Source organism: Oncorhynchus mykiss, chromosome 3 (assembly GCF_013265735.2).
Source record: "Oncorhynchus mykiss isolate Arlee chromosome 3, USDA_OmykA_1.1, whole genome shotgun sequence".
Classification (NCBI taxonomy): domain Eukaryota; kingdom Metazoa; phylum Chordata; class Actinopteri; order Salmoniformes; family Salmonidae; genus Oncorhynchus; species Oncorhynchus mykiss.
In genome coordinates, this window is record NC_048567.1 from 65,768,362 (window position 1) to 65,795,184 (window position 26,823).

General features: G+C 40.8%; 1 protein-coding gene and 1 pseudogene across 1 annotated transcript in view; one reads left to right on the plus strand and one right to left on the minus strand.

Annotated features, from left to right (window-relative positions):
* Positions 1–952: 952 nt before the first annotated feature.
* On the minus strand, positions 953–8,951 carry LOC110504474 (annotated as a pseudogene).
* Positions 8,835–26,823, plus strand: part of LOC110520417 (ganglioside-induced differentiation-associated protein 2) — a 36,300-nt gene continuing 18,311 nt past the window's right edge. Inside the window, exons 1-9 of the mRNA XM_021597727.2 lie at positions 8,835–9,181; positions 12,240–12,458; positions 13,982–14,121; positions 14,524–14,677; positions 15,162–15,250; positions 17,439–17,515; positions 17,950–18,109; positions 25,706–25,856; positions 26,567–26,643. Coding sequence (XP_021453402.1) covers positions 12,277–12,458; positions 13,982–14,121; positions 14,524–14,677; positions 15,162–15,250; positions 17,439–17,515; positions 17,950–18,109; positions 25,706–25,856; positions 26,567–26,643 — 1,030 coding nt within the window. The 5' untranslated portion in view covers positions 8,835–9,181; positions 12,240–12,276. The remainder of the gene's footprint in view (positions 9,182–12,239; positions 12,459–13,981; positions 14,122–14,523; positions 14,678–15,161; positions 15,251–17,438; positions 17,516–17,949; positions 18,110–25,705; positions 25,857–26,566; positions 26,644–26,823) is intronic.

A 26,823-nucleotide genomic window follows, 5' to 3' on the forward strand; every position in this document is an offset into this window, starting at 1 on the left:
CATATTATTCTGTACGTAAATCTGAGTCGCTCCATTTAGTATATGTTATGTTTTGTATGGTACGTATTCATTTGTGAATGTCCATCACCCATTCATATGACATGTTACGAATTTGCAAAACATAAGATATGTTACGAATTCTAGCTTGGTGTCTGACGTTAGATAGCTAGTTGAAGGGTTAGCTAAAAGGGTTAAGGTTTGGGGAAGGCTTATAGCTAACATGCTAAGTAGTTTCATAGTAGCTAAAAAGTAGTAAGTAGTTGAAAAGCTGGTAATTAGCAAAAATTCTGAAGTTGTCTGTGATGAGATTCAAACTCACAACCTTTGGGTTACTAGATGTTTGCATTAGACGCCCATCCATCCACTCCAACCAACTACTCTATTTTTGTTTTTGCATTAAGTAATCATCGGTCTTATCTAACTGTACCAAACGTATCATTGTAATTTGAGTGTGCTGGATTTATACTATGTTACATCTAGTCTATGAGACCAGGCTGGAGAGGTAGGAGGGGCTCCCCTGTAGCTGACTGAATCTGGTTCTGTATTGTGAGCTCTTTGGGAGTGGCAGTCTTGGTGGTCTGAGAGACTGGTGGTCTGTGACAAATCGGACACCGCTCTCTATCCCCCTGAAGCCCACTTCGGTTTGGCCCTGATCCAGCCCTGAATCACTCCCCTAAGCTGTGATACAGGAAAACCCAGAGAAACAGGCCTAAATCATACCTGTCAAACCCCCATGTGACGGGAAACTAAGACCGGCCAGGGAGGGAAAAGTCCAACATGAATTGTATCTATTTAAGATGGAGTTTTATATGTTTTATACGAGACTGTGGTTGCATAGGGATCTGCTGTGTATACATACACTACTTCCTTTTGACTTGAGTTAGGGCACAGTGGATTTATTAATTCACAGGCGTTCTGTAAAACCTGAGGAAGCGAGGCTTGACATGAGTGACTCAGACACAGTTTATTTAGGAAATGAAGCATGTCATTGAACAACAGTGTTATGTCCTATCAGGATCCTATAACAGTTGAAATATAAAACTAAACAGTGTAAATCTCTGCTAAAGGCCTTGCCTGCAGTAGCCTACTAGTCATGATGTGGGGTAGATATCAGAAGAAGCTGGTGCGAGGAGGACGGGCTCATTGTCATGGCTGGAATGGAATAAACGGAACAGTATCAAACAAACATATGGAAATGACATGTTTGACTCCGTTCCATTAATTCCATTCCAGCAGTTACAATGAACCCGTCCTCCTATAGGTCATCCTACCAGCCTCTAGAGAGAGAGTGATTCAGGCGATGATGAGTAGAGCTCTCTTCTCTCTCTCGCTTCTCATCGAGGCGGCGTCGGCAAAGAACATGATGTCCTCTTTGCTCTCGACCTCCACCTGGAGAAACTGGAGACCAGCACTGTTGAACCCCAGAACATCCAGGAGCAGAAGGCGAGAAACAGTTTGATAAGACTTGTGGAGTAAATGTTTGTATATTCTTTGATTGGACTTACCCTGAACTCTCAGACTTTAAAGAGGGTGTTGCTTCTTAGCTCATCTATGACGGTTGGCAGCATCTGGTTACTGGAGATTTGGCCAAAGTGGACCCTGGAGAGATAAGGACCAACCAGCACAGTGAGGACAGACACAGACAGACATGAGGCTCATCTACTCGGAAGTACCACAGAGACACCAGACACACACACCTGTGTGAGGTTATTTGCATATTGTTGTGTCTGATGTAAACCTCATATCTCCACAACAGAAACTTTTCAGCAAATTGAACAAATGACCATATTCTCCCCATTAACAAACATACAATTATGAAACTTCAGAAGCTATTGTGAATACATTTTCTTGGTCTTAGTCATGAAATGTTCAGAGTACATAGCTTTTTATATATATATATATATATATATATAAATATAAAAGAAAAATAGGAAAATTAGCAAAAATAGAGTTACAAGGTTTTCATCAGAAATGATGTGAGAGAAATGCACAAACAACTGACTGACAAACACTTATGATTAGTGTAATGTTGTTTGTTAGCATGTCCATCGTCGCGAGACGTCATCCTTCCAAATATAGTGTTGTTGACTCGACTAGTGGAAGTCTGGAAAACTATAGTATTGGATTGTGCGTTTCAATGGAAGCGCCGGCTGTTAACGTTCGCATTTTATTGGCCGTAAGTAGAAATGTAATTTTCCTTCAGGAGAGGCATTTCCTTGTTTTTCCCATTTAGTTTTTCCTTGTTTTGTCCATGCCTCTTTTCCTACTGTGTGTCGGACAATGTTTTAGTAGCTTATGCAGCATTATCTTATGATATCTAACTTGTTTGAAGTCAGAATTCTTTTTCGGAAACACCACCTCTGTTTGGAGCTCCACCCATGCAAAATAGCAACACATAACTAGTTTGAATCTAGACTCCATCCCTTTATATAATCATCCTAAAGGGAGAACTTCCCCAGGTTATCGCACTACTTGAGAAGCCTGTGTTGGAGGCTAGCATACCTGAGCAGAAAGAAGCGGCACACTAGCTCGACCTCCAGGCCATCCTGGACATAGCTGTTGAAGAGAGACAGCAGGTCTGGGACGTAGGGGAACGGCAGGACCAGCAGAGACACCTCTGGCTCACTGGAATGGGCCTTCTTCATCACGTGCCATGACATAGTGAGACGGCTGCAAGGGAGGCAGAAGAGGATGTAGTTACAATGGTTACATGATCGATTAGTGAGGAATGGAGCTAGTACCCTGGGCTATGCACGTATCATAATTTTAGGTGGGATTAAAAACTTACAGAAACGTTTCCAAAGGCCACAAGGATAAGATTGACTTTAGTTGGAGGCAACTGTTTGCCGGCTGACTGGCAGGCTGATGCTCCTACATTTTCCTTATCTCTGATCTGTACAGCTCCAGAGCCTTCATGACAAGCTCAGCCTGAAGAGAGACACATATACTGTATACACACACACACACCATTACAGATTACACACATACAACCTCTCCATCTCTGCAGTCTAGTTACTTGACGTGGAGACTCACAGCTGTCATGACTGTCCTGTGAGGATCACAATGGGACAGATCAGCTTGGAAATGGCTGACAATAACAGACCTTCTCTCACCTGCAGAGTGGAGGAGGGATCTGGTGTGGGGGTTTTGACACCTCCACACCCTGTCGTAAATTTAAGGAGAAGACTTTCTTTATTCCCCTCCAGTATGAACAAAGGAATCTCTGTTTCACAGACTTTTCCCGACAAACTCTAACTCGGTCAAACGTGAATACTGGAACAATATTTGTAACATAATGTGGCGTGGGGAATGGTCAGTGGGGAGCTATGGAAAACTAATGATATTGCTTTTCGTTTTCGTGATGTCATTAAAAACTGTATGGACAAAATACTGTAACTTGGAAAGTATATCCCCTTTATCTGTCAAGTTTCCATCCAATACGTTGTGCATGTAGTATGAAAAATGTTTAAAATATTGTTGTTAAGATAGGAATGTGATTTTAGGAGGTATAAGATAATCTATCTCCTATAAACTATGCATACATAGGTATGAAATGGTTGGTACTTTGAACCTCAACACGAGGTGAAGAAATAAACTCACCTTCCTTTAGACCAGAGAAACAGCAAGCTGCAGCTCATGTTCATCGTGGGTCAAATCTTGACTATCAACACGAGGAGGAAGAGGAAAACAAACCCTCTCAGACAATCACTGGTACAGCTGATTAGCTGTCCCGAATAAAATATATTGAACTCTTCAAACCATCCTACTACCCTTGACAAAACATTGTAGTACGCTACTCTCATCACATGACTGGAACCATCGGCACAGCTGGCTTATCTTCAAATAAGCAGCTTCAGGATCGAATGGAACCGAGTGAACTCTGTAGTTCTGTTCAGGACTACAAGCCGGACAAAGACATCCACACGTAAATACATTCATGATTTCTTATTCCAAACGGGTGGCGGTTCGTGTGCAAACTATATGATTCATGTGAGAAAAGTCCTGAAATGTATCGACGATAAGTGTCTTTTTCTCTCTTTCTCCATGTTGTTGGATAAAAAGCCATATTGTGAAAGTCCGCTAGGGACCTTTGTCTCATGTAGTAAGTGTGTATGTTTCTTCTGTGTTATTTTTTAGTTGGCTAGTAAATAAATAATTAAACCAATTTGTGTAGCACTGAATCATTAGCAAGGCTGGGTTTTTTGCAGATGCTTGAGTTTACGACTGTTCAGAATGATGATATGAGGTAATGATTAATAAGAGCTCCATCTCCAGCTGTTTATTGATGTAATAGATATATACCTTATAGAGTTTAATTCCGGAGATGGTAACTCTTAAAACAACCTCTTCCGTGGTGCCCCAAATCCTAATTAGTTAATTGTTACATGATTAATTTAAATTGGGTTACAATTAAACATAGTTAGATGATTAAATAAATAACAATAATCAGATTAATGAAAGTAAAGTCATGACACAGCTTTGACTGTCTCTATGTTCTTCTTCGCCACTTCTGCTGCTTTTGGTCTCTCCAGGAACCTGTGAGACACACGAGACGTCAGTGAGAGAGAAACGACACAGAGAAAACACACCTTTATACTTCCACTGTTTGAAATAAATAATAATAAATTAAGTCACTCCGATGGGAAAGGGCGCTTTTAGGTCACATAATTGCTTGCCAATCATCAATATTCAACACATTTTTAATAATGGAACTCGAGGCCTCCTCTCCATATGGGAAATGTAACAGCATGGGAGTGAATGTCACCTCTAGAGTTTGGATGTGCTCAAACTTGACTGCATCTTATTGTTGTATCTTCTTTTCCTTCCCCGCTGTGAAGAACAGATGGTTTTGGGAACAAACTGAAGGTACATGATGCTGAGAAAAGAAAGAAGGAGAAGGAAAAGGAAAGCAGATGAGAAATGACAAAACGGCGACATGAAAGAGCAGGTGGGGTGATGTCATCGGTCAGAGGTGGCTAACTAGGACAGTGTTTCTGAAACTGGAGATTAAATTAAATATTTTACTGGAAATGGGGAGAGTGAAGTCAACGTATATTAAATGATATCATATGAGACCGTTGGTAAAGCGTCCACATTAAGCCATTTACACTGACCATATGTCTGACGGCTTAGGACGATGTGTTCTGGCAGTATATTATATATTCATATTAACATTAGGTTATACATTTTCTGTACCTGTCATCATGGGCAAACATAGATCGGTGACAGTCCCCAAAATCCAGACCCCAGATCTTGACGTTTCTGTCTGCAGAACCGGTTGCTATCATGGCACTGTCCTGACAGGTGGAGAAGAAGTAACATTCAGAGTCAAGACAGATTAGACACACATAACACACAGCAACTTTAACCATGCACATTCTATATTCATCTACCGTCACACATTACATTCGTTTTTAGTTTAGATTGGTTTGCCAGATTGAGTACTGGTACACACATGAGAGATGTCCAGGCAGAACACAGGGAGCTTGTGTCCATACAGAGAGAAGAAGAACTTGAGTGTGTCAGTGTAGAAGACCTTGACGGTACAGTGCAGCAGGGAGACAGCCAACAATCTCTGGTCAGGAGAATATTTCACACATGCAACACATCCTCATCCAGCTGCAGTGTACGCATGCGTTTCATCGTCAGCCTCCTGCAACACACACACACAAACTCCAGTCAAGGGCTCACTCCATAGAAGCTCACCTGAATAACACCATGCAGCCTGGGATCACTAGTACCTGCCTGGACAACAGAACTTCTTTGCCTCTAGTATAAAACAGCATTACTGTGTTATTGACAGTATGTGAAACAGAAGGAATACATCTTGGCTTACTTCTGTGCAGCCTCTCCATCCTTAATCAGCTGAAACTCTGACGTCACTATCCCCTCTGAGGAAATAACATAATAGTCAAATAAACAGTCAGAGCAAATGGGAAGGATTGTATTGTATGGGGGCAATCCCACGGTAAAGGAGTGATATTGAGACTTTAAAATGTATGTCAAACAAAGTGCAGATGCAAAGTTTGGTAATGTCATTTTGCTACCAAACTTTGCATCTGCATACTGTTCTTCAAGTAAATTTGCTTTTGTAAAAAAAATATGTGGAAATTGTTCAAAGTAATCATTGTGCATAGAGTTGTATGGTTTGTTTAACTTTTAAAACATTGGTTTTTGTTTGACATACTGTAGATTTTAAAGTGAGTCTCAGCATCACTCTGTAAACGTGGACTTGTCCATGGGCTTTTATCTACAGATAAGGGAAACTTTGGAGTTGTAATGGAGATTGGCACTTTAGAGGATGAGATCCATGAACACTCTACATGTATTGTGGATGATGTTGAACATGGACAGGTAGATCCTGACAGACAGACAGTACCTGATCAGGAGACGGACAGATGGTCCACAGAGCTCCGTTATGGGCATTGACAGTCTCCAGGAGGGTTCCTGATGCCAAGTCAAAGATCTGAATCTTACCACTCTGACAGGAGAGGAGAGAGACAGACTTGGTTAGCCCATAGACATTACATCATTGTATCTGTCCCACTATGGCGTCTGTGAGAGCATGGGCAGCGCCAACATGGCAAAAGTCCTCAATGGCACTGCTCATAATAAAACAGACTAGACTAGAGTCCTCTCTCGGTAAGCCTGAGTTCCACACAATAGTCCAATACTGGATAATACACATCTGCAGAAGTTTGGTGTATGTTAGTGTGTGCATGCATGTGTGTTACCTTGGTTCCTAGGATCATCTGCATTTCTCCAGGGACGAACAGGGAGCAGAGGGCATACTCACACGCCATGGTGCGAATCACCTGCAGGGTAGACCTGTGACAGAGAGGAACTTGGAACTTGTTACGACACCCATTCAGAATGAAGAAAACTTCTTATAATATGTGTCTAGGTGTCATAATATATGTAAACTTTTAAAGATGCTGGAAAGCCTAAAGCTTTAATTAACTAGATTTAACTTATACAGTGAAACCCCATGGTCAGGTCAATCCTAGCGCTGTGTGACCTGATGTTTCTACCTGTTCCAGACTTTGACAGTGTCCCCGGAGAGGCGGAAGGGACAGCAATGTTGTCTGAGCTGAAGGCCAATGTGCGGGCACCCTGGTCTCCCAGGGCGAGCCTGGAGATCTTAGTGCCCGTGGGGTTCTTATCAGACGTCTTGAGGCTGTAAGGCTCCACTGTGTTGTTCTGGAGCAGCATGGCTACCTTCAACTCCCCACCCGCAAACAGCAGGCAGTCCACCCATCTAGGATATAAAGTGACACAAAATGTTGGTTGGTTGATTGAGTGTGTGAGAGTATGCATTCGTGTGTGTGTGTGTGTGTGTGTGTACCTAATCTTGGCAGAGGCCTTGATGTTGGTCAGTCTCACAATCTCATAAGCCAGTTTCCTCTTCACCACAGGCTCTGGGGCTTCCTACTCCTCTGCACCCTGCACATCCCTACACGAGGGGGCAGCAGCACCTCATCTTTATATATTCACAAATGTAATCATCATAACTGTATATATAAACATTTGAAGTATTTAGTTTCATTGGAATTAGATTCCACACATGTTTGACGAATGTCCCAACTTGAACTACATCTGCAGACTGGTTTTTGCCATGGCTGTAGTGACAGCGTGATCTCTACTCTGTCTGCGACTTACCTGGCCTTCTTCTTGGCTCTCTTCAGCTTCTTGGCCATCACCCTCTCCACCTCGTCCTGGCAGCACACTGAACACCTCCAGCACCGCGTCAGAGCCCTGACGAAAGAGAGGGATGGGGAAAAGTAGGAAAGATCAGAGAAGAGAAAAATACACATCATGTTAGCGATCCGAGAAATGTATGACAATAAACCAAACACCGACCTCTATTGGACACTGTACTTATATCATTTCACCTAATTGGTAGTTTAGCAGGTAGAGTAGGGAACAATGAAACATTCAGGGACGTGAGGGTAATGAGGTCGAATACTGCTGAAGGCACTCTATTTAAAATAAATGTATGTGAAACCACACTTTCTGCACTGTTGTTCAAATAAATCGTTTTATTTAGTATAGTATCGCTTATGTCTTAAGCATCCGAAATAATGCCATAGATTCGGTTTTAGAAAAATAGTAATCCTGAAAGCAAAACATGGAAGCATTATGTAAACCTGCTGGTGTTCCAACTGGCCCTACTAAAGTCAACGATTTACCGCTGAGCCACGGAGTTTTGATGAAAACAGTAAAGAGAAAACATGTATATTTGATAATCATACGCTGCTGTTTATTGTTGACCAGCATATATCCCTAATGTGCACTGTGAACCGATAATGAAGCTCTAAGGAATTCACCGTTTTTTAGCAGAATTTTGTGAAAGCTCTGAAGCCTTCAGGAAGCTTAACCCTAACCTTAAATTAAGACCAAAAAGCTTATTTTTGTTTTCATTCATTTTTACGATATAACAATATATATTTTGGGGGGGGGGGGGGGGGGGGCTATGGTAACTAGTGGAAACCCGTTTTCTGTCTTCTGGGCACACGAGGAAGACCTTACTAATCAAACACATATGTAGTCGAACACAAACTATAAAACAGATATTTTTTTTTAAATACAGAAACACATAAACACAGAGAGGCAGAAAATACGTATATTTTAAATATGTTGTTATGATTATTGTACTTATAATCTTGTTCAATTGCAATTGAATTATCGATCAGTCACAGTAACTAGTTTTTGGATTTATTACATTAGTCTGTTTTATGGGGTTGCTTCTTGTGTTGTTGTTTATTTTATTACAAAATATCTCTGCTCTATGCCATATATTTGACCGTATATCTAAATGCATACATTTACCTACAATATAGAAAATGCTCTCGAGGATTTACTTACCGATAGCTGCAATTCTAATAGGTCCTCTGAATGCTGTACTATGCGTTTTACACAAATATTGGGATTTATTGTACATCCCTGGGCATTATTCCGGAAGGGATTGTTATGCGTGTTTGGGTTCTTTGTAGTGAATCAGCTGATCAGGTACTCGCCTAACTATAGTAAACGTGACTGTGCGATGGGAATTGGCTTGATCAAATCAAGTTTTGCCATGTTTGTGATCATAACAAAATCATGAAGACTCCCTGCATTCGATGCTTTTTGTAATTCAGTCCTGCTCGGAGTAGACAACATATTCGTGGACGAAGGAAAACGGGTAGGTGTAAATGTTTCTTCTGATTACCTAACGTTAGCTAGATAAATACATATTTGATTTCCTTCCCTTTTTCGACCTGCTACTATTTGCTGCCGTGCTAGCAGGTTATTTGCGAATCAAAGTAAAACGAAAGCAAACGCTGCACTGGTAATGTATGTGATGGTCAGCTGAGCTCGAACTCCATGGTTGGTGATGACGACACATTTTATGTTCTCATTTGATGTTTTTCCCATAAATAGGGCCTATTTAACCGTTCAAATGGTAATAACATAATATGAGTAATGTCACAAGCTAAAACACTAGGAAATGTTTGACCATGCTTCAGTAAACACAAATGTATACTTTTTTTTTCAAGTTATGAAAATTAGCTAGTATATATTTTGTCTTCATTCTGCATTTCATCGAGTCCTTATGGTCCATTCAAATTCCCTGTCTGTTTAGGTGCACTAATGTAACAGTAATGAGTCGGACCTAGTCAGACCTTGCTTGCCATATTCACCCAATTTGATCTAACTGCCACCTAACCTCCCAAAAATGCAATCAGAATATTTCAAACATAATAAAATGTCTACTGACAAATTTGGCTTCTGCTATTTAGGTGATAGGCTTTATTTGGCAGGTTGTAGACTAGAAGTTACAGAAGTCCTGCAACCGGTTAATTTATTACTGTCTAGAACTACACTAAACAAAAATGTAAACGCAACACGTAAAGTGTTGGTTCCATGAGCTGAAATAAAAGATCCAGCAACTTAGCACAGCCATTAAAGAGGAGTGGGACAACATTCCACAGGCCACAATCAACAGCCTGATAAAGCACGGCATGAGGCAAATGGTGATCACATCAGATACTGACTGGTCTTCTGATACACGCCTAGGGTAGCAAATGTTCAGAAGCTTTCCAGTAAATTAAGTTACGCCCTGGAATTTGGGGAATTTAGCTTAAATTCATTTTAACATTTTTTAGCTTATAACAGTTAACCTTTTTTGTGGGATACATGTAAGGCAATTCTAGGGCTTGTGGCATATTTTGGTTAACTATCCCCAACTCAATAGAATTGCAAACCTCTGCATGCACAGTGCATTCTTCCATCACATGTGCAGTGCACTCTCATCACATGTACAGCTGATTCTGAAGATCTTGCACTCTAATGAGATGCTATTGAGCCCACACTACAAGAGCACAGTCACAAGGGACAACAGACACACCGGTCTCTACATTTTCAGAAAAGCTGAAGGCAGTCATCAATGACCTTGGACCACAGAAGGTATTTGCACTGGTGACAGACAATGCTGCGAACATGAAGTCTGCTTGGTCTAAAGTGGAGGGGTCCTACACTCACATCACACCCATTTGCTGTGCTGCTCATGCATTGAATCTGCTTCTCAATGCCATCATGGCACTGAACAATTGGTTGGATACACTCTACAAGAGAGCCAAGGAAATGGTTAGGTTTGTGAAGGGTCATCAAGTTATAGCAGCAATCTACCTCACCAAGCAAAGTGAGAAGAATAAGAGCACCACATTGAAGCTGCCCAGCAACACCTGTTGGGGTGGTGATGTCATCATGTCTGACAGTCTCCTGGAGGGGAAGGAGTCTCTCCAAGAAATGGCCATATCACAGTCTGCCGATATGGACAGCCCCATCAAGAGGATCTTCCTGGATGATGTATTTTGGGAGAGAGTGGTAAGCAGCCTGAAACCCCTGAAACCTATAGCAGTAGCCATTGCACGGATTGAGGGAGACGATGCCATCCTGTCTGATGTTCAGACTCTGCTTGCAGATGTAAGAGAATAAATCCGTACTGCCCTGCCAACTTCACTGTTGCTCCAAGCAGTTCTGAAATGCATCAAAAAGCGTGAAGACTTCTGCCTGAAGCCCATACATGCCGCAGCGTACATGTTGGACGCCAAGTATGCTGGCAAGAGCATCCTGTCTGGTGCAAGGAACAAGGCCCATGGTATCATCATTACCGTGTCTCGCCACCTTGGCCTGGATGAGAGTAAGGTTCTTGGCAGTCTGGCGAAGTACACTTCCAAGCAAGGACTTTGGGGTGGAGATACAATATGACAGTCATGCCAACATATCTTATCAGCCACCTGGTGGAAGGGACTTAGTGGATCTGAGAATCTTTCCCCTGTTGCCTACATCATCCTTCAAATCCCACCAACATCAGCCGCCTCAGAGCACAGCTGGTCCTCGTTTGGGAACACACACACCAAAACACAACAGGCTGACCAATACAAGGGTTGACAAATTGGTGGCCATCTGGGCAAATTTGAGGCTTTAAAAGCCTGACAAGCCATCCTTAACAAGGTTGGAAAGTGACAGTGAAGATGAGGCCTCAGTCTGATGTTCAAGAGGTGGACATTGAAGAGGTCCAGGGAGAAGACATGGAAGCCTGAGAGGAAGACAACCAATTTCAATTTGAAACTAAATCGTTTTATTTATTTATTTTGGAAGGATTTAATCATTTGCAATTATGTCTACTTAGAAACATAAACCGTTTACCTTATGTCTCCATATGATATGGTAAATATATCCAATGCAAAAAACATTTACATTTAAATGGTATTAATATTAATTCCGATATATTCCTATGGAAAGTTTCCACCTCTGAATGTTCCCCAAAATGTGCAACCCTATCCACTCCCCTACTTCTGTGACCAACAGACGCATAACTGTATTCCAAGTCATGTGAAATCCATAGATTAGAGCCTGATGAATTTATTGAAATAAACTGATTTCCTTATATGAACTGTAACTCAGTGAAATCTTTGAAAATGTTGCATTTTATTTTTGTTCAGTGTAATTTTAATCTGTCAGAACAAAGCCTTTCTTTGATTGTTTTAAAATGCTTTTGCTCTACAAAATGGGTTGTTATTTCTACTTTTAACCTACTGGATGATGAACACTGAAACCACCAGACCATTTGTAAACACAAATGTATTCACCACTTGTGACTGTCTCCTGGTCCTTGTCATAACTGTTCCTATTTGGCTCCTGGACAATGCACACTGATATATGCACTTTATGTATTTCTCTGGCTTTGTTTACAGTGGGGAGCATTGAGGTGTAGGCCAGCGAAGTGCAGGAATGGATCCTCTGGGAGCACGCTCTCAGTTTGTGGAGGTACAGACTCTGTCCACCTGGGAGCGGCAGCCAGACTCTGAGGGAGAAGAGACAGAGAAGGAGTATACCGACAGCCTGGTCAGCCAGGAGGCCTTCCCCTCCCCTTTTCCCTACAGAGAGGACATCAACAGGAAGATCGTGCTCTAGTGAGTATGCACACTGACTGGACCTCTATCTCTAATACCACTTCCCTATCATTTGGTCTCTCTTTTGCTCTCTCGCATTCTCTCTTTTTTTCTTTATCTCGGGGGTCTCTCATTTTCTCATACGTTCATAATCGTCAAACTCTTATCAAATGCCTTTGTTGACAGCAATAAGGTCTCTCAAGTTGAATCCCTGGCTTCTTTTGCCTTGTGATTCTGTTATTGCTCCATGCACCTCTCTCTCTCTCTCTCCACATGGGCATTCTAGACCCTACCTCATAGATCCTCTTTGTGGAGCGAGGCTGAGCACATGATGTGTCTAGAGGTTCCACTAGTAGGAGTCTCTCAGTAAGACCTTTGTACCCAGGTGGCCTCAAGCCCTCTTCACATTCCTGCTGTTGTTAAAGGAACAGACTGGACTGAACTAAGGCCTTTTTACACAGGTCTTAGGAAAATCACTTTTCTTTTCCTGATTTGTCAGCATTTTCAGGACTTGACACAGTGTCTTGATTGACTTGCACTCCCTTTGCACAAGGATCAACAACGATCACTCCAAGTGCAGGGGTTAAAGTTCTCCGTCACTGCGATGGATTTTCATCATATGGATTTTTTGTGAAGATTTTTTTTTGTTAGGATCTACATATTTTTTCAATTGAAAAGGACTGGGATTGGTCAAACTCTGTTTAATACATGTACAAAATTATCCTTTTTCCCTAAAGGTATGATGGTCATTACTTTTTTTTACATGAAAGGGGTGCTTAACTTGGCTCCGCAGACAATCGATCTGAGCTCGACTTAAGTTTCATTCATGGGGTTTATTTTTGCTTTAACCCCTGAAGGTGTGTACAACAAGGCTTGTTCACAGCCAAACGTTGTGATTATGCCGATGTAGTGAGGAATAAATCATTATGACCTGTCCATTGGCTGTTTGCAAGCTCCAGCATTTAAGTGAAGTGAAACATCACTGTAAACCTGATCGTGCGTCTTCTTTTCTGTTTCAGTAGCTCGGCTGTCTACTGATCTGCACTCCAGTGTCGAGGTTGTCATAGGCTTATTTCTCAATGACTGAAGACTAAGGATGTCATGACTCAGTACCAACTTAACTGCTTGAGTAGTTCCCCTTTTAGAGTATGACAAAGCAGGGCTATTTTACAAGGAGCACGTGTGCGCCTAAGTTGAAAAATGTAAGCGCACACAAAGCAATTTAGGAGCAAAGTGACATATTTGAGGTGTTATAGCTAGAATCCTTCATTTTTCTAGGCACACTGGTGTTCCTAAATACAAATACCAGGTCGCACAGTAAAATATTTAGGCGCATAAGCGAGTAAAATGGTCGCACTGTAGAGCCCTGCAAAGCCCTGTGGGCAGGATCTTAACTCCGTAAACACACCTGTAGTCAAACTTAAACTGTTGTGTAAATCATCCATGAATGTCAAAGAGAGATACGCAAGCTCCAACCTCACACTGTACGACCAATACAGAGTTAAAATATCTAACCCTCTTTCTTTCTGCTGTCTCCTCTCAAGTAATGGCGACGTGGCCCTGCTGAACTGCACAGCGATTGTCAACACGAGTAACGAGACTCTGACGGACAAAAACCCCATCTCTGAGAGCATCCTCTTACACGCTGGGCCTGAGCTTCGAGATGAGCTGCTCAAACTGAACGGTAGGGGGCACCACTGAGTTATCAGGTCAAGGACAACGTACAAAACAAGAGAAAATATTTTGACATGGATGAGGTACTATATCAACTTGATCAATCAGAATGCTTATTTTCGTTGTCCAAATTCTATTGGTTTGTGTCTACTGAAAATGACCTTGTGTTATGCTGTCAAAATTAATGTAATGTGTTAACATCATGTGAGCACTGGAGACAAACACATTACTGCCAGCTTTTTATACCACTTGCTAATATTCAAACGGGGGGAAAAAGTGTTAGATTGGGTCTTGTTGCTGTGTGTGTTGCTATGCAAATCCCTTTCAAGGCTGTGTTCATGGTGAATAATGTTATATTTGTGTGTTCTGTGTGGGATATACTCTTGTATTACCTGTATGTGTTTATCCACAGGATGTCGGACAGGCGAGGCGAAAATGACCAAAGGCTTTAACCTGGCGGCACGCTTTATCATCCACACGGTGGGCCCCAAGTACAAAGCCAAGTACAGGACGGCTGCTGAGAGCTCACTGTACAGCTGCTATAGGAACGTCATGCAGCTCGCCAAGTAAGACATTAACTCATCATTAGTCTACATGAAGTTGACTGTATTGCATAAGTACAACACATTGTTCTATGTGTTCCACCTCGTGTTCATTTGGCATTCCGCTAGGTGTGACTGGGACAGCAGGCCTGCTGATTACATCACAGCTTGTTCACACACACGTGTTTACTCCCCACAAAACACGTCTGTGTGGAGCGCCAGGTGCTCCCTTACTGACCATTAACCTCATGTTTTTTGTAAAAACAATTTACTGTGTTTGGTGTGTACTGTACTGTCAATTGAATGGGGTTTGTGGTGTGTACTGTACTGTCAATTGAATGGGGTTTGTGGTGTGTACTGTACTGTCAATTTACTGTGTTTGTGGTGTGTACTGTACTGTCAATTTACTGTGTTTGTGGTGTGTACTGTACTGTCAATTGAATGGGGGTTGTGGTGTGTACTGTTAGTATGTGGAGTTGTGTGAGAGCTGATGTTTGTGTCTTTGCAGAGAGCAGGCCATGGCATCTGTGGCCTTCTGTGTGGTAAGCACAACTAAGAGAGGATACGCACTAGAGGACGCCACACACATCGCCTTCAGTAAGACACGCACACATTCACTAATAATGATCTCTTATACAGTAGCGTACCCTACACCTTGTCACATCATTTTAAGTAGCTCATATGTGGCTTTGAACTATTATTTATTTGTTAGAAATTTTGCAGGATGAAATCTCTTGAGATGCAACATCTCGTTTTCAAGAATATCCTAATGAAATAAACTAAAACAAACAAACAAACAATACTTAGAAAGAATAATATGGCAACTACTAACAATAACAATTAACTAATAATATTTTATTAAACTTACATTAACAGCAAATTAAAAGTTGTAGATCTACAAATACAACTAATAAAAACTACTGCTACAAATATCAATTCAACTACCAATACAACTGCTACAACTACCAATACTACTACTGCTACAACTACCAATACAACTACTGCTACAACTACCAATACAACCCTCCCTCCCAAGGGGTGTAGAGAACATTTAGCATTTTTATAACACATTTCATGCAATTCTACTCATTTTTCCATGGGGTGGAGACAAAAATATACTGGGTACATATATTTATTTTTGTCTTTTGGAAATTGGCTGCCAGTTTCCCATCTCTGACATGTGTATATATACATGCGTACAAATACCGACCAAAAAAAAAAAAAAAAAAAACGCAACATGTAAAGTGTTGGTCCCATATTTCATGAGCTGAAGTAAAAGATCCCATAAATGTTCCATATGCACAAAAAGTTTTTCTCTCAAATGTTGTGCACAAATTTGTTTAAATACCTGTTCGTGAGCATTTCTCCTTTGCCAAGATACTCCGTCCACCTGACAGGTGTGGCATATCAAGAATCTGATTAAACAGCATGATAATCACACAGGTGCACCTTGTGCTAGGGACAATAAAAAGGCCACTCTAAAATGTGCAGTTTTGTCACACAACACAATGCAACAGCTGTCTCACGTTTTGAGGGTGTATGCAATTGGCATGCTGACTGCAGGAATGTCCACCAGAGCTGTTGCCAGAGAATTTTATGTTCATTTCTCTACCATAAGCCGCCTACAGCATCGTTAAGAGAATTTGGCATTATGTCCAACCGGCTCACATCCGCAGACCACATGTAACCACACCAGCCCAGGACCTCCACATCCGGCTTCTTTACCTGTGGGATCATCTGATATCAGCCTCCCGGACAACTAATGAAACTGAGGAGTATTTCTGTTTATTTAAATGGACTGGTTTCCTTATATGAACTTGTTGAAAAAATGGTTGACTACTAACAATAACAATTAACTAATAATATTTTATTAAACTTACATTAACAGCAAATTAAAAGTTGTAGATCTACAAATACAACTAATAAAAACTACTGCTACAAATATCAATTCAACTACCAATACAACTGCTACAGTTTTTGATGTGTGTGTGTGTGTGTAATATATATATATATATATATATATATATGACACACACACACAAATCTCCACTTGGTGATGTTTTTGTTAGTTAAGAACAGTTTGTTCTTCGCATTTAAAAAAGGGCTTTCTTATATTAATTCAATAATTATTAATGTACTGATTTCTATAGGTAAATGATTCTAGTCAGTTTGTATCTGAAGGATATTATGCCAATCTCATGAAGTACCCTTAGCATTTGTAAATGCTGCTGTTGTCGAAAGCAGTACTGTGAGTCTTGTATCGTTAGGTGTTCCTTAATATATAAACAAGGACATTTTTTAAGTTGATAGATTTCAAAATAAATTGGTACCAATGCAGTTGTCTTCTGTTTGAATAAGTGATTCATACATTGTTTAATGATGTGTCTTATAATTGCATCCAATAATGAATCGGCAAAGATATGTTATAAATTAAATCTAATTCGCAAAAGTAAGGTCTTGGTTGTGTTTTGGTAGATGATGTCACCATAGTCTATGATAGGATGCAGCATTCCGGTTACTAAGGTCTTTTAAATGGATATAGTAATACAATGAATAGATCTGTATAGTAAACAAAGCTTATAGTTAACTGTTTTTCTAATATAATCAATATGCTTTCCAAAAGATTCAGAATCAATACTTAATCCCAGATATTTCAAACAATCAACACTTTCCAGCCTTGCAACTATTCACACTGGCATGATGTTTCATAACTCATCCATGACCCCTGACCTATGTGAAACATATGACTGTGTCTCTGGAGTGTGTAACTGTTGTTTTTTTGCAGGAACGGTCCGCAGGTTTCTCGAGAACCATGGAAAGAGCATAGAGATGGTGGTGTTCGCTGTGACGGATACGGAAGAGGTATGTTCTTATATTCTTCTCTGCACATACCTTCGATGTTTTACACATTCCTAGGTTTATGTGCACATAAATGTACTGGCTTATTCTTAGGGCAACCAACATTTTCTGTAGTGTAACTGAACTCAAGGTAATGTTGGAGCTGTGTTTCGAAGGCCATGTTTCCATGGTTTATTGTGATTATTCACTAATTTGTTATTCGTAGAGAACGTAAAATATTTCAAAGATGACATGAGTGTTCCAGTAGGAGGTAATTATTCATGTCAAAAGAAGGCAGACACAACAGACCAACTATTTTATTGATAAGGAGTATGTTTATTATTTTTATATCAGTCTGGGGAAACTGAGGGTTTTTGTGTTAGACTGCATGTGCTGTCTATTTTATGGCATTATTTTTTTATGTTTGTGTAACATTTGTTTTTGTATATGTGTCTTAGCCTACATACAGGAAGCTGCTTCCTCTCTACTACCCTCGTTCTGAGGAAGAGGAGCGCGCCAGCCTGCCCCTAATCCCTGCCGACATTGGCAACTCGGAGGGTGAGCCTGTCGTCCCAGAGAGACAGATCCGCATCGCTGAGAAACCAGGCAGTCTGGAAGGTAAGACTACATTTCCCACAACCCACTAGGTGCGACTCATCTCCTAGCTGCAAAACTGAACATGGTTTCAATGTTTATCATAGTACACAGTAACAACTTCCATTCCATGTACAATACCAGTCAAAAGTTTGGACACACCTACTTATTCAAGGGTTTTTCTTTATTTGACTATTTTCTACATTGTAGAATAATAGTGAAGACATCAAAACTATGAAATAACACATATGGAATCATGTAGTAACCAAAAAAGTGTTGTTGCTGAGCACTTGCTTTTCCTTCACTCTGCGGTCCACCTCATCCCAAACGATCTCGATTGGGTTGAGATTGGGTGATTGTGGAGTCCAGGTCATCTGATGCAGCACTCCATCACTCTCCTTCTTGGTCACATAGCCCTTACACAGCCTGGATGTGTGTTAGTCATTGTCCTGTTGAAAAACAAATGATAGTCCCACTAAGCGCAAACCATATGGGAGGCGTATCGCTGCAGAATGCTGTGGTCGACATGCTGGTAAAGTGTACCTTGAATTCTAAATGTATCACCGACAGTGTCACCAGCAAAGCACTCCCACACAATCACAACTCCTCCATGCTTCACGGTGGGAACCACACAAGTGGAGATCATCTGTTCACCTACTCTGCGTCTCACAAAGACATAGCAATTGGAACATAAAATCAAAAATTCCACCGGTGTAATGTCTATTGCTCGTGTTCCTTGGCCCAAGCAAGTCTCTAATTCTTAATGGTGTCCTTTAGTATTGGTTTCTTTGCAGGAATTTGACCATGGAGGCCTGATTCACGCAGCCTCTGAACAGTTGATGTTGAGATGTGTCTGTTACTTGAACTCTGAAACATTTTATTTGGGGCTGGTAACTCTAAGGAACTTATCCTCTGCAGCAGAGGATAACTCTGGGTCTTCCTTTCCTATGGCGGGCGGTCCTGATGAGACCCAGTTCCATCATAGTGCTTGATGATTTTTGCGACAGCACTTGAACAAACATTCAAAGTTCTTGACATTTTCTGGATTGACTGACCTTCATGTCTTAACGTAATGATGGGCTGTCGTTTCTCTTTGCTTGTTGGAGCTGTTCTTGACAAAATATGAACTTGGTCTTTTACCAAATAGGGCTATCTTCTGTATACTACCCACTAACTTGTCACAACACAACTGATTGGCTCAAATGCATTAAGAAGGAAAGAAATTCCACAAATGAACTTTTAACAAGGCACCCCTGTTAATTGAAATGCATTATATGAAGCTGGTTGAGAGAATGCAAAGCTGCTATCAAGGCAAAGGGTGGTTACTTTGAAGGATCTCAAATATAAAATGGTAATAATAGACCTGCTGCCACCAGCAGTCCTGTGCAGCAGCTGTAGTTCCAGGAGTCTGAACAGAACTAGCTAGTGCTGCCTTGTTTAGGTGCTGTGTCCATGGAGAAACACTCAGTGGACATAGGATAAGAATGCAGGAGGATCTGTCATAGTCGAGTCAGTGGAACATCTCAGTCATATCCTCAACGGTGCGAGCACACACAACACATACCGAGTGAGGGATCTTACGTCAGATTGGAAGGCAGTAGGAGCCATCTAATTGTTAAATTAAGCATGTCTTCCTGTTGATTAATATTTTCCAATGAGCAGGTGCAGTAACTGCAGAAAGGAGGACATACGGTGCCTTCGGAATGTATTCAGACCCGTTGACTTTTTCCACATCGTTACAGCCTTATTCTAAAATGCATTAAATACAATGAAAAAGTGAAAACAGGTTGTTAGAAATGTTATCAAATGTATTCAAAATAAAAAAAAATTAAATAACCTATGTAAATAAGTATTCAAACCCTTTGCTATGAGACTCAAAGTTGAGCTCAGGTGCATCCTGTTTTCAATGATCATCCTTGAGATGTTTCTATAACTTGATTGGAATCCACCTGTAGTAAATTTAATTGATTTGACATGATTTGGAAAGGCACACAACTGTCTATATAAGGTTCCACAGTTGACAGTGCATGTCAGAGCAAAAACTAAGCCATGAGGTCGAAGGAATTGTCCATAGAGCTCCGAGACAGGATCGTGTCAAGGCACAGATCTAGGGAAGGGTATGAAATCATTTCTGCAGGATTTGAAGGTCCCTAAGAACATAGTGGCCTCCATCATTCTTAAATGGAAGAAATTTGAAACCACCAAGACTCTTCCTAGAGCTGGCCGTCTGGCCAAACTGAGCAATCAGGGGAGAAGGTTCTTGGTCAGGGAGGTGACCAAGATTCCGATGGTCTCTCTGACAGAGCTCCATAGTTGCTGTGCAGATGGGAGAACCTTCCAGAAGGACAATCATCTCTGCAGAACTCCACCAATCAGGCCTTTATGGTAGAGTGGCCAGACGGAAGCCAAAAGGCACCTAAAGACTCTCAGACCATGAGAAACAAGATTCTCTGGTCTGATGAAACCAAGATTGAACTCTTTGGCCTGAATGCCAAGCATCACGTCTGGAAGAAACCTGGCACCATCCCTACGGTGAAGTATGGTGGGGGCAGCATCATGCTGTGGGGATGTTTTCCAGCGGCAGGGACTGGGAGACTAGTCAGGATCAAGGGAAAGATGAACGCAGCAAAGTACAGAGAGATCCTTGATGAAAACCTGCTCCAGAGAGCTCTGGACCTCAGACTGGGAGCGAAGGTTCACCCTCCAACAAGACAACGACCATAAGCACACAGCCAAGACAACACAGGAGTGGCTTCGGAACAAGTCTCTGAATGTCCTTGAGCGGCCCAGCCAGAGCCTGGACTTGAACTCAAACAAACATATCGAAAGAGTAGAGGTCGACCGATTTATGATTTTTCAACGCCGATACCAATTATTGAAGGACCAAAAAAAGCCGATACCGATTAATCGTAATATTTTAATTAAAATATTATTATTATTTATTTTTTTATTTACAATTTTTTTTATTTTATTTGTAATAATGATAATTACAACAATACTGAAAAAAGTGTTAATTAACTTAATATAATACATCAATCAAATCTATTTAGCCTCAAGTAAATAATGAAACATGTTCAATTTGGTTTAAATAATGCAAAAATTAAGTGTTGGAGAAGAAAGTAAAAGTGCAATATGTGCCATGTAAAAAAGCTAACGTTTAAGTTCCTTGCTCAGAACATGAGAACATATGAAAGCTGGTGGTTCCTTTTAACATGAGTCTTCAATATTCCCAGGTACGAAGTTTTAGGTTGAGGTTATTATAGGAATTATAGGACTATTTCTCTCCTATACCATTTGTATTGCATATACCTTTGACTATTGGATGTTCTTAAGGCACTTTAGTATTGCCTGTGTAACAGTATAGCTTCCGTCCCTCTCCTCGCCCCTACCTGGGCTCGAACCAGGAACACATCGACAACATCCACCCTTGAAGCATTGTTACCCATCGCTCCACAAAAGCCGCGGCCCTTGCGGAGCAAGGGGAACAACAACTCCGTCTCAGAGCGAGTGACGTTTGAAACGCTATCAGCGCGCACCTCACTAACTAGCTAGCACCCCGCTAACTAGCTAGCCATTTTACATCGGTTACACCAGCCTAATCTCGCTCAAACAGCTCAATGCTTGAAGCACAACGAAGAGCTGCTGGCAAACGCACAAAAGTGCTGTTTGAATTAATGCTTACGAGCCTGCTGCTGCCTACCACCGCTCAGTCAGACTGCTATATCAAGTCATAGACTTAATTATAACATAATAACGCACAGTAATATGAGCCTTTGGTCATTAATTTGGTAGAATCCGGAAACTATCATTTCGAAAACAAAACGTTTATTCTTTCAGTGAAATACGGAACCGTTCCGTATTTTATCTAACGGATGGCATCCCTAAGTCTAAATATTGCTGTTACATTTTACAACCTTCAATGTTATGTCATAATTATGTACAATTCTGGCAAATTAATTACGGTCTTTGTTAGGAATAAATAGACTTCATACAGTTCGCAATGAGCCAGACGGCCCAAACTGCTGCATATAACCCGACTGCTTGCACGGAACGCAAGAGAAGTTACACAATTTCCCTAGTTATAATAAATTCATGTTAGCAGGCAATATTAACTAAATATGCAGGTTTAAAAATATATACTTGTGTATTGATTTTAAAGAAAGGTATTGATGGTTAGGTACACATTGGTGTAACGACAGTGCTTTTACCGCGAATGCGCTTGTTAAATCATCACCCGTTTGGCGAAGTAGGCTGTGATTCGATGAGAAATTAACAGGCACCGCATCAATTATATGCAACGCAGGACATGCTAGACATGGTTGATGATATTACTAGTTTAACTAGTGATTATGTTAAGATTGATTGTTTTTTTATAAGATAAGTTTAATGCTAGCTAGCAACTTACCTTGGCTTCTTGCTGCCCTCACGTAACAGGTAGTCAGCCTGCCACGCAGGTTCCCCGTGGAGTGCAATGAAAGGCAGGTGGTTAGAGCGTTGAACTAGTAACTGGAAGGTTGCAAAAACGAATCCCCGAGCTGACAAGGTAAAAAATCTGTTGTTCTGCCCCTGAACAAGGCAGTTAACCCACCAGGCCGTCATTGAAAATAAGAATGTGTTCTTAAGCTTTATTTTGATGTATTGCACTTGTGATTTTATGAAAGTTAAATATTTCTAATAATTTAATTTGAATTTCACGCTTTGCAATTTCACCGGATGTTGTCGAGCGGAACGTCTAGCCGTAACAGGTTTTAACTGACATGCCTAGTTAAAGTTGTAAATTGATACGAAAACTTGACATCGGCCCTAATTAATCGGCCATTCCGATTAATTGGTCGACCTCTACTGGAGAGACCTGAAAATAGCTGTGCAGCAACGCTCCCCATCCAACCTGACAGAGCTTGAGAGTATCTGCAGAGAAAAATGGGAGAAACTCCACAAATACAGGTGATTATAAATTTAGCAAAAATGTTTTAAACTGTTTTTTGCTTTGTCACTATGGGGTATTGTGTGTAGATTGATGAGGGGGGAAAAACAATACATTTTAGAATAAGGCTGGAACATAACAAAAGGCACTGTATGTCTTCAATAAAGGAATCCAAGATGGCCTCCCTCTTGTTTTTTTGGGGTGTTGAATATGTTTCTCTTTCAGTAAGTTTTTTTGTTTTGTTTATATGTGTTTGTGTACTGAACTATAGTGCTGAACTGGTGCTGAACTAAAAGTTTGTTAGTATCAAGATTGTGTGTGTACCTCTTTTTTTGATGACTGTTGTCCATATGGGGCTCCAGACCCAGAGGTGTTGATCCAAGACAAACAGGCTGTGTGTGGGTCAGGCCCAATGACAAACACTGGAATCAACACACACATATTTTGCCTAATCCAGCGAGGCCATGGATGAGCTGCTTCTCTTGCCTTGGGCTGGATGGCTCAGGACTGGGAGGACAGCCCAAGGTCTAGACACTAGACAATTGAAATAAACACACTGGAGAGACCGGCCCGGTTTCACAACCAGTGAACATGTGAAGTGTGATGTTTCATGCTTATTTTGTGTATTTGTGTGGCTTTTCACAGCAGTGCTTTGAAATATATTTGTTGATACAACATTGAGGGAGAGTATTTATGTATTTTAGAGTTGGAAGTAGTTTCATAGAATGATGTGTCTGTGTGTACTGGGTAGATGACTGTGAGGAGGAGACTCCGCACAGTAATATGAGCCTTTGGTCATTAATTTGGTAGAATCCGGAAACTATCATTTCGAAAACAAAACGTTTATTCTTTCAGTGAAATACGGAACCGTTCCGTATTTTATCTAACGGATGGCATCCCTAAGTCTAAATATTGCTGTTACATTTTACAACCTTCAATGTTATGTCATAATTATGTACAATTCTGGCAAATTAATTACGGTCTTTGTTAGGAATAAATAGACTTCATACAGTTCGCAATGAGCCAGACGGCCCAAACTGCTGCATATAACCCGACTGCTTGCACGGAACGCAAGAGAAGTTACACAATTTCCCTAGTTATAATAAATTCATGTTAGCAGGCAATATTAACTAAATATGCAGGTTTAAAAATATATACTTGTGTATTGATTTTAAAGAAAGGTATTGATGGTTAGGTACACATTGGTGTAACGACAGTGCTTTTACCGCGAATGCGCTTGTTAAATCATCACCCGTTTGGCGAAGTAGGCTGTGATTCGATGAGAAATTAACAGGCACCGCATCAATTATATGCAACGCAGGACATGCTAGACATGGTTGATGATATTACTAGTTTAACTAGTGATTATGTTAAGATTGATTGTTTTTTTATAAGATAAGTTTAATGCTAGCTAGCAACTTACCTTGGCTTCTTGCTGCCCTCACGTAACAGGTAGTCAGCCTGCCACGCAGGTTCCCCGTGGAGTGCAATGAAAGGCAGGTGGTTAGAGCGTTGAACTAGTAACTGGAAGGTTGCAAAAACGAATCCCCGAGCTGACAAGGTAAAAAATCTGTTGTTCTGCCCCTGAACAAGGCAGTTAACCCACCAGGCCGTCATTGAAAATAAGAATGTGTTCTTAAGCTTTATTTTGATGTATTGCACTTGTGATTTTATGAAAGTTAAATATTTCTAATAATTTAATTTGAATTTCACGCTTTGCAATTTCACCGGATGTTGTCGAGCGGAACGTCTAGCCGTAACAGGTTTTAACTGACATGCCTAGTTAAAGGTGTAAATTGATACAAAAACTTGACATCGGCCCTAATTAATCGGCCATTCCGATTAATTGGTCGACCTCTACTGGAGAGACCTGAAAATAGCTGTGCAGCAACGCTCCCCATCCAACCTGACAGAGCTTGAGAGTATCTGCAGAGAAAAATGGGAGAAACTCCACAAATACAGGTGATTATAAATTTAGCAAAAATGTTTTAAACTGTTTTTTGCTTTGTCACTATGGGGTATTGTGTGTAGATTGATGAGGGGGGAAAAACAATACATTTTAGAATAAGGCTGGAACATAACAAAAGGCACTGTATGTCTTCAATAAAGGAATCCAAGATGGCCTCCCTCTTGTTTTTTTGGGGTGTTGAATATGTTTCTCTTTCAGTAAGTTTTTTTGTTTTGTTTATATGTGTTTGTGTACTGAACTATAGTGCTGAACTGGTGCTGAACTAAAAGTTTGTTAGTATCAAGATTGTGTGTGTACCTCTTTTTTTGATGACTGTTGTCCATATGGGGCTCCAGACCCAGAGGTGTTGATCCAAGACAAACAGGCTGTGTGTGGGTCAGGCCCAATGACAAACACTGGAATCAACACACACATATTCTGCCTAATCCAGCGAGGCCATGGATGAGCTGCTTCTCTTGCCTTGGGCTGGATGGCTCAGGACTGGGAGGACAGCCCAAGGTCTAGACACTAGACAATTGAAATAAACACACTGGAGAGACCGGCCCGGTTTCACAACCAGTGAACATGTGAAGTGTGATGTTTCATGCTTATTTTGTGTATTTGTGTGGCTTTTCACAGCAGTGCTTTGAAATATTATATTTGTTGATACAACATTGAGGGAGAGTATTTATGTATTTTAGAGTTGGAAGTAGTTTCATACAATGATGTGTCTGTGTGTACTGGGTAGATGACTGTGAGGAGGAGACTCTGGACTCAGACCTGGGCCAGGTGGGGAATCATGCGTTTGCCCGGATGGAGGGAGATGTGGACAAACAGCGCAAACTCATCCTGCAGGGCCAGCTGTCTGACGCAACCATTCACAAACAGCACCAGAGAAAGTGAGTCTAACACAACTTGTAAACAGATGGGCAGTATTTCTGTTACATGTATTTGAAATATGTATTTTAATTACTTCTGAGTGTTTTGTATGTTGTATTTAACTGAGCTGAACTACACTCCAATGTATTACGTAACAAGATACTTTCGAAAGCTGTAATTTGTATTTTCAAAATACAATCCTATACCATTTATTTTATAGTGGTTCACAATTGTATGGCCCCCTTTCTCCCTACATTGGTAACAAAAGTCTGCTGGCACTGGTGTAATACAAGTGCTAAATTAACAAAATGTATATGTAAAAATGAACAATTGCCAAGTATGCTGAGTAGAATTCTAATGAGCTACCCCCGAAACAAGGCCAATGGCAATACCCAGTGTGCTTTGCAGTTGTTCATTTTCACATTTACATTTTGGTCATTTAGCAGACACTCTTCTCCAGAGTGACAGTGCATTCAGCGAAGGTAGACGAACGACAACATTTCAGTCATAGCACGTAAGACGTTTCTGTAGCCGTAACAGAGAACGTTGTTTCTGTTCAGACAGCTACTTGCAAATCTATTTTTTGTATTTTAAAATACAAAACACATGTATTTTAATTAAATACAATACTTTTATTTTGATACATTGGTCTTTAGGGTATGCATCCTATACCCTAGTTTTACCAACAGAGTGTTGACATAATGTGTTATAACCTCTCTTGTTGTTGCAGTTATAACCGTTGGTTATGTCGAGCCAGGGCAGAGGACTTGTCTGACATAGCAGCACTGAAAGCCTTATATCAAACTGGTGAGTTGGGAGAGTGTGAGTTCGTGCGTGGTTTTCTCTGTGTTTGATCTCGAGTTTGTTGGATGGAAATCTTTTTTCCAGCTCATCAAGGGGGAGATGATCCGTTTTCAAATTTTTCCTTATCAGGATTACAAATGGCCTCCGTGGTCATGGCAGGATGTCTTACTTTCACTCTTTCTC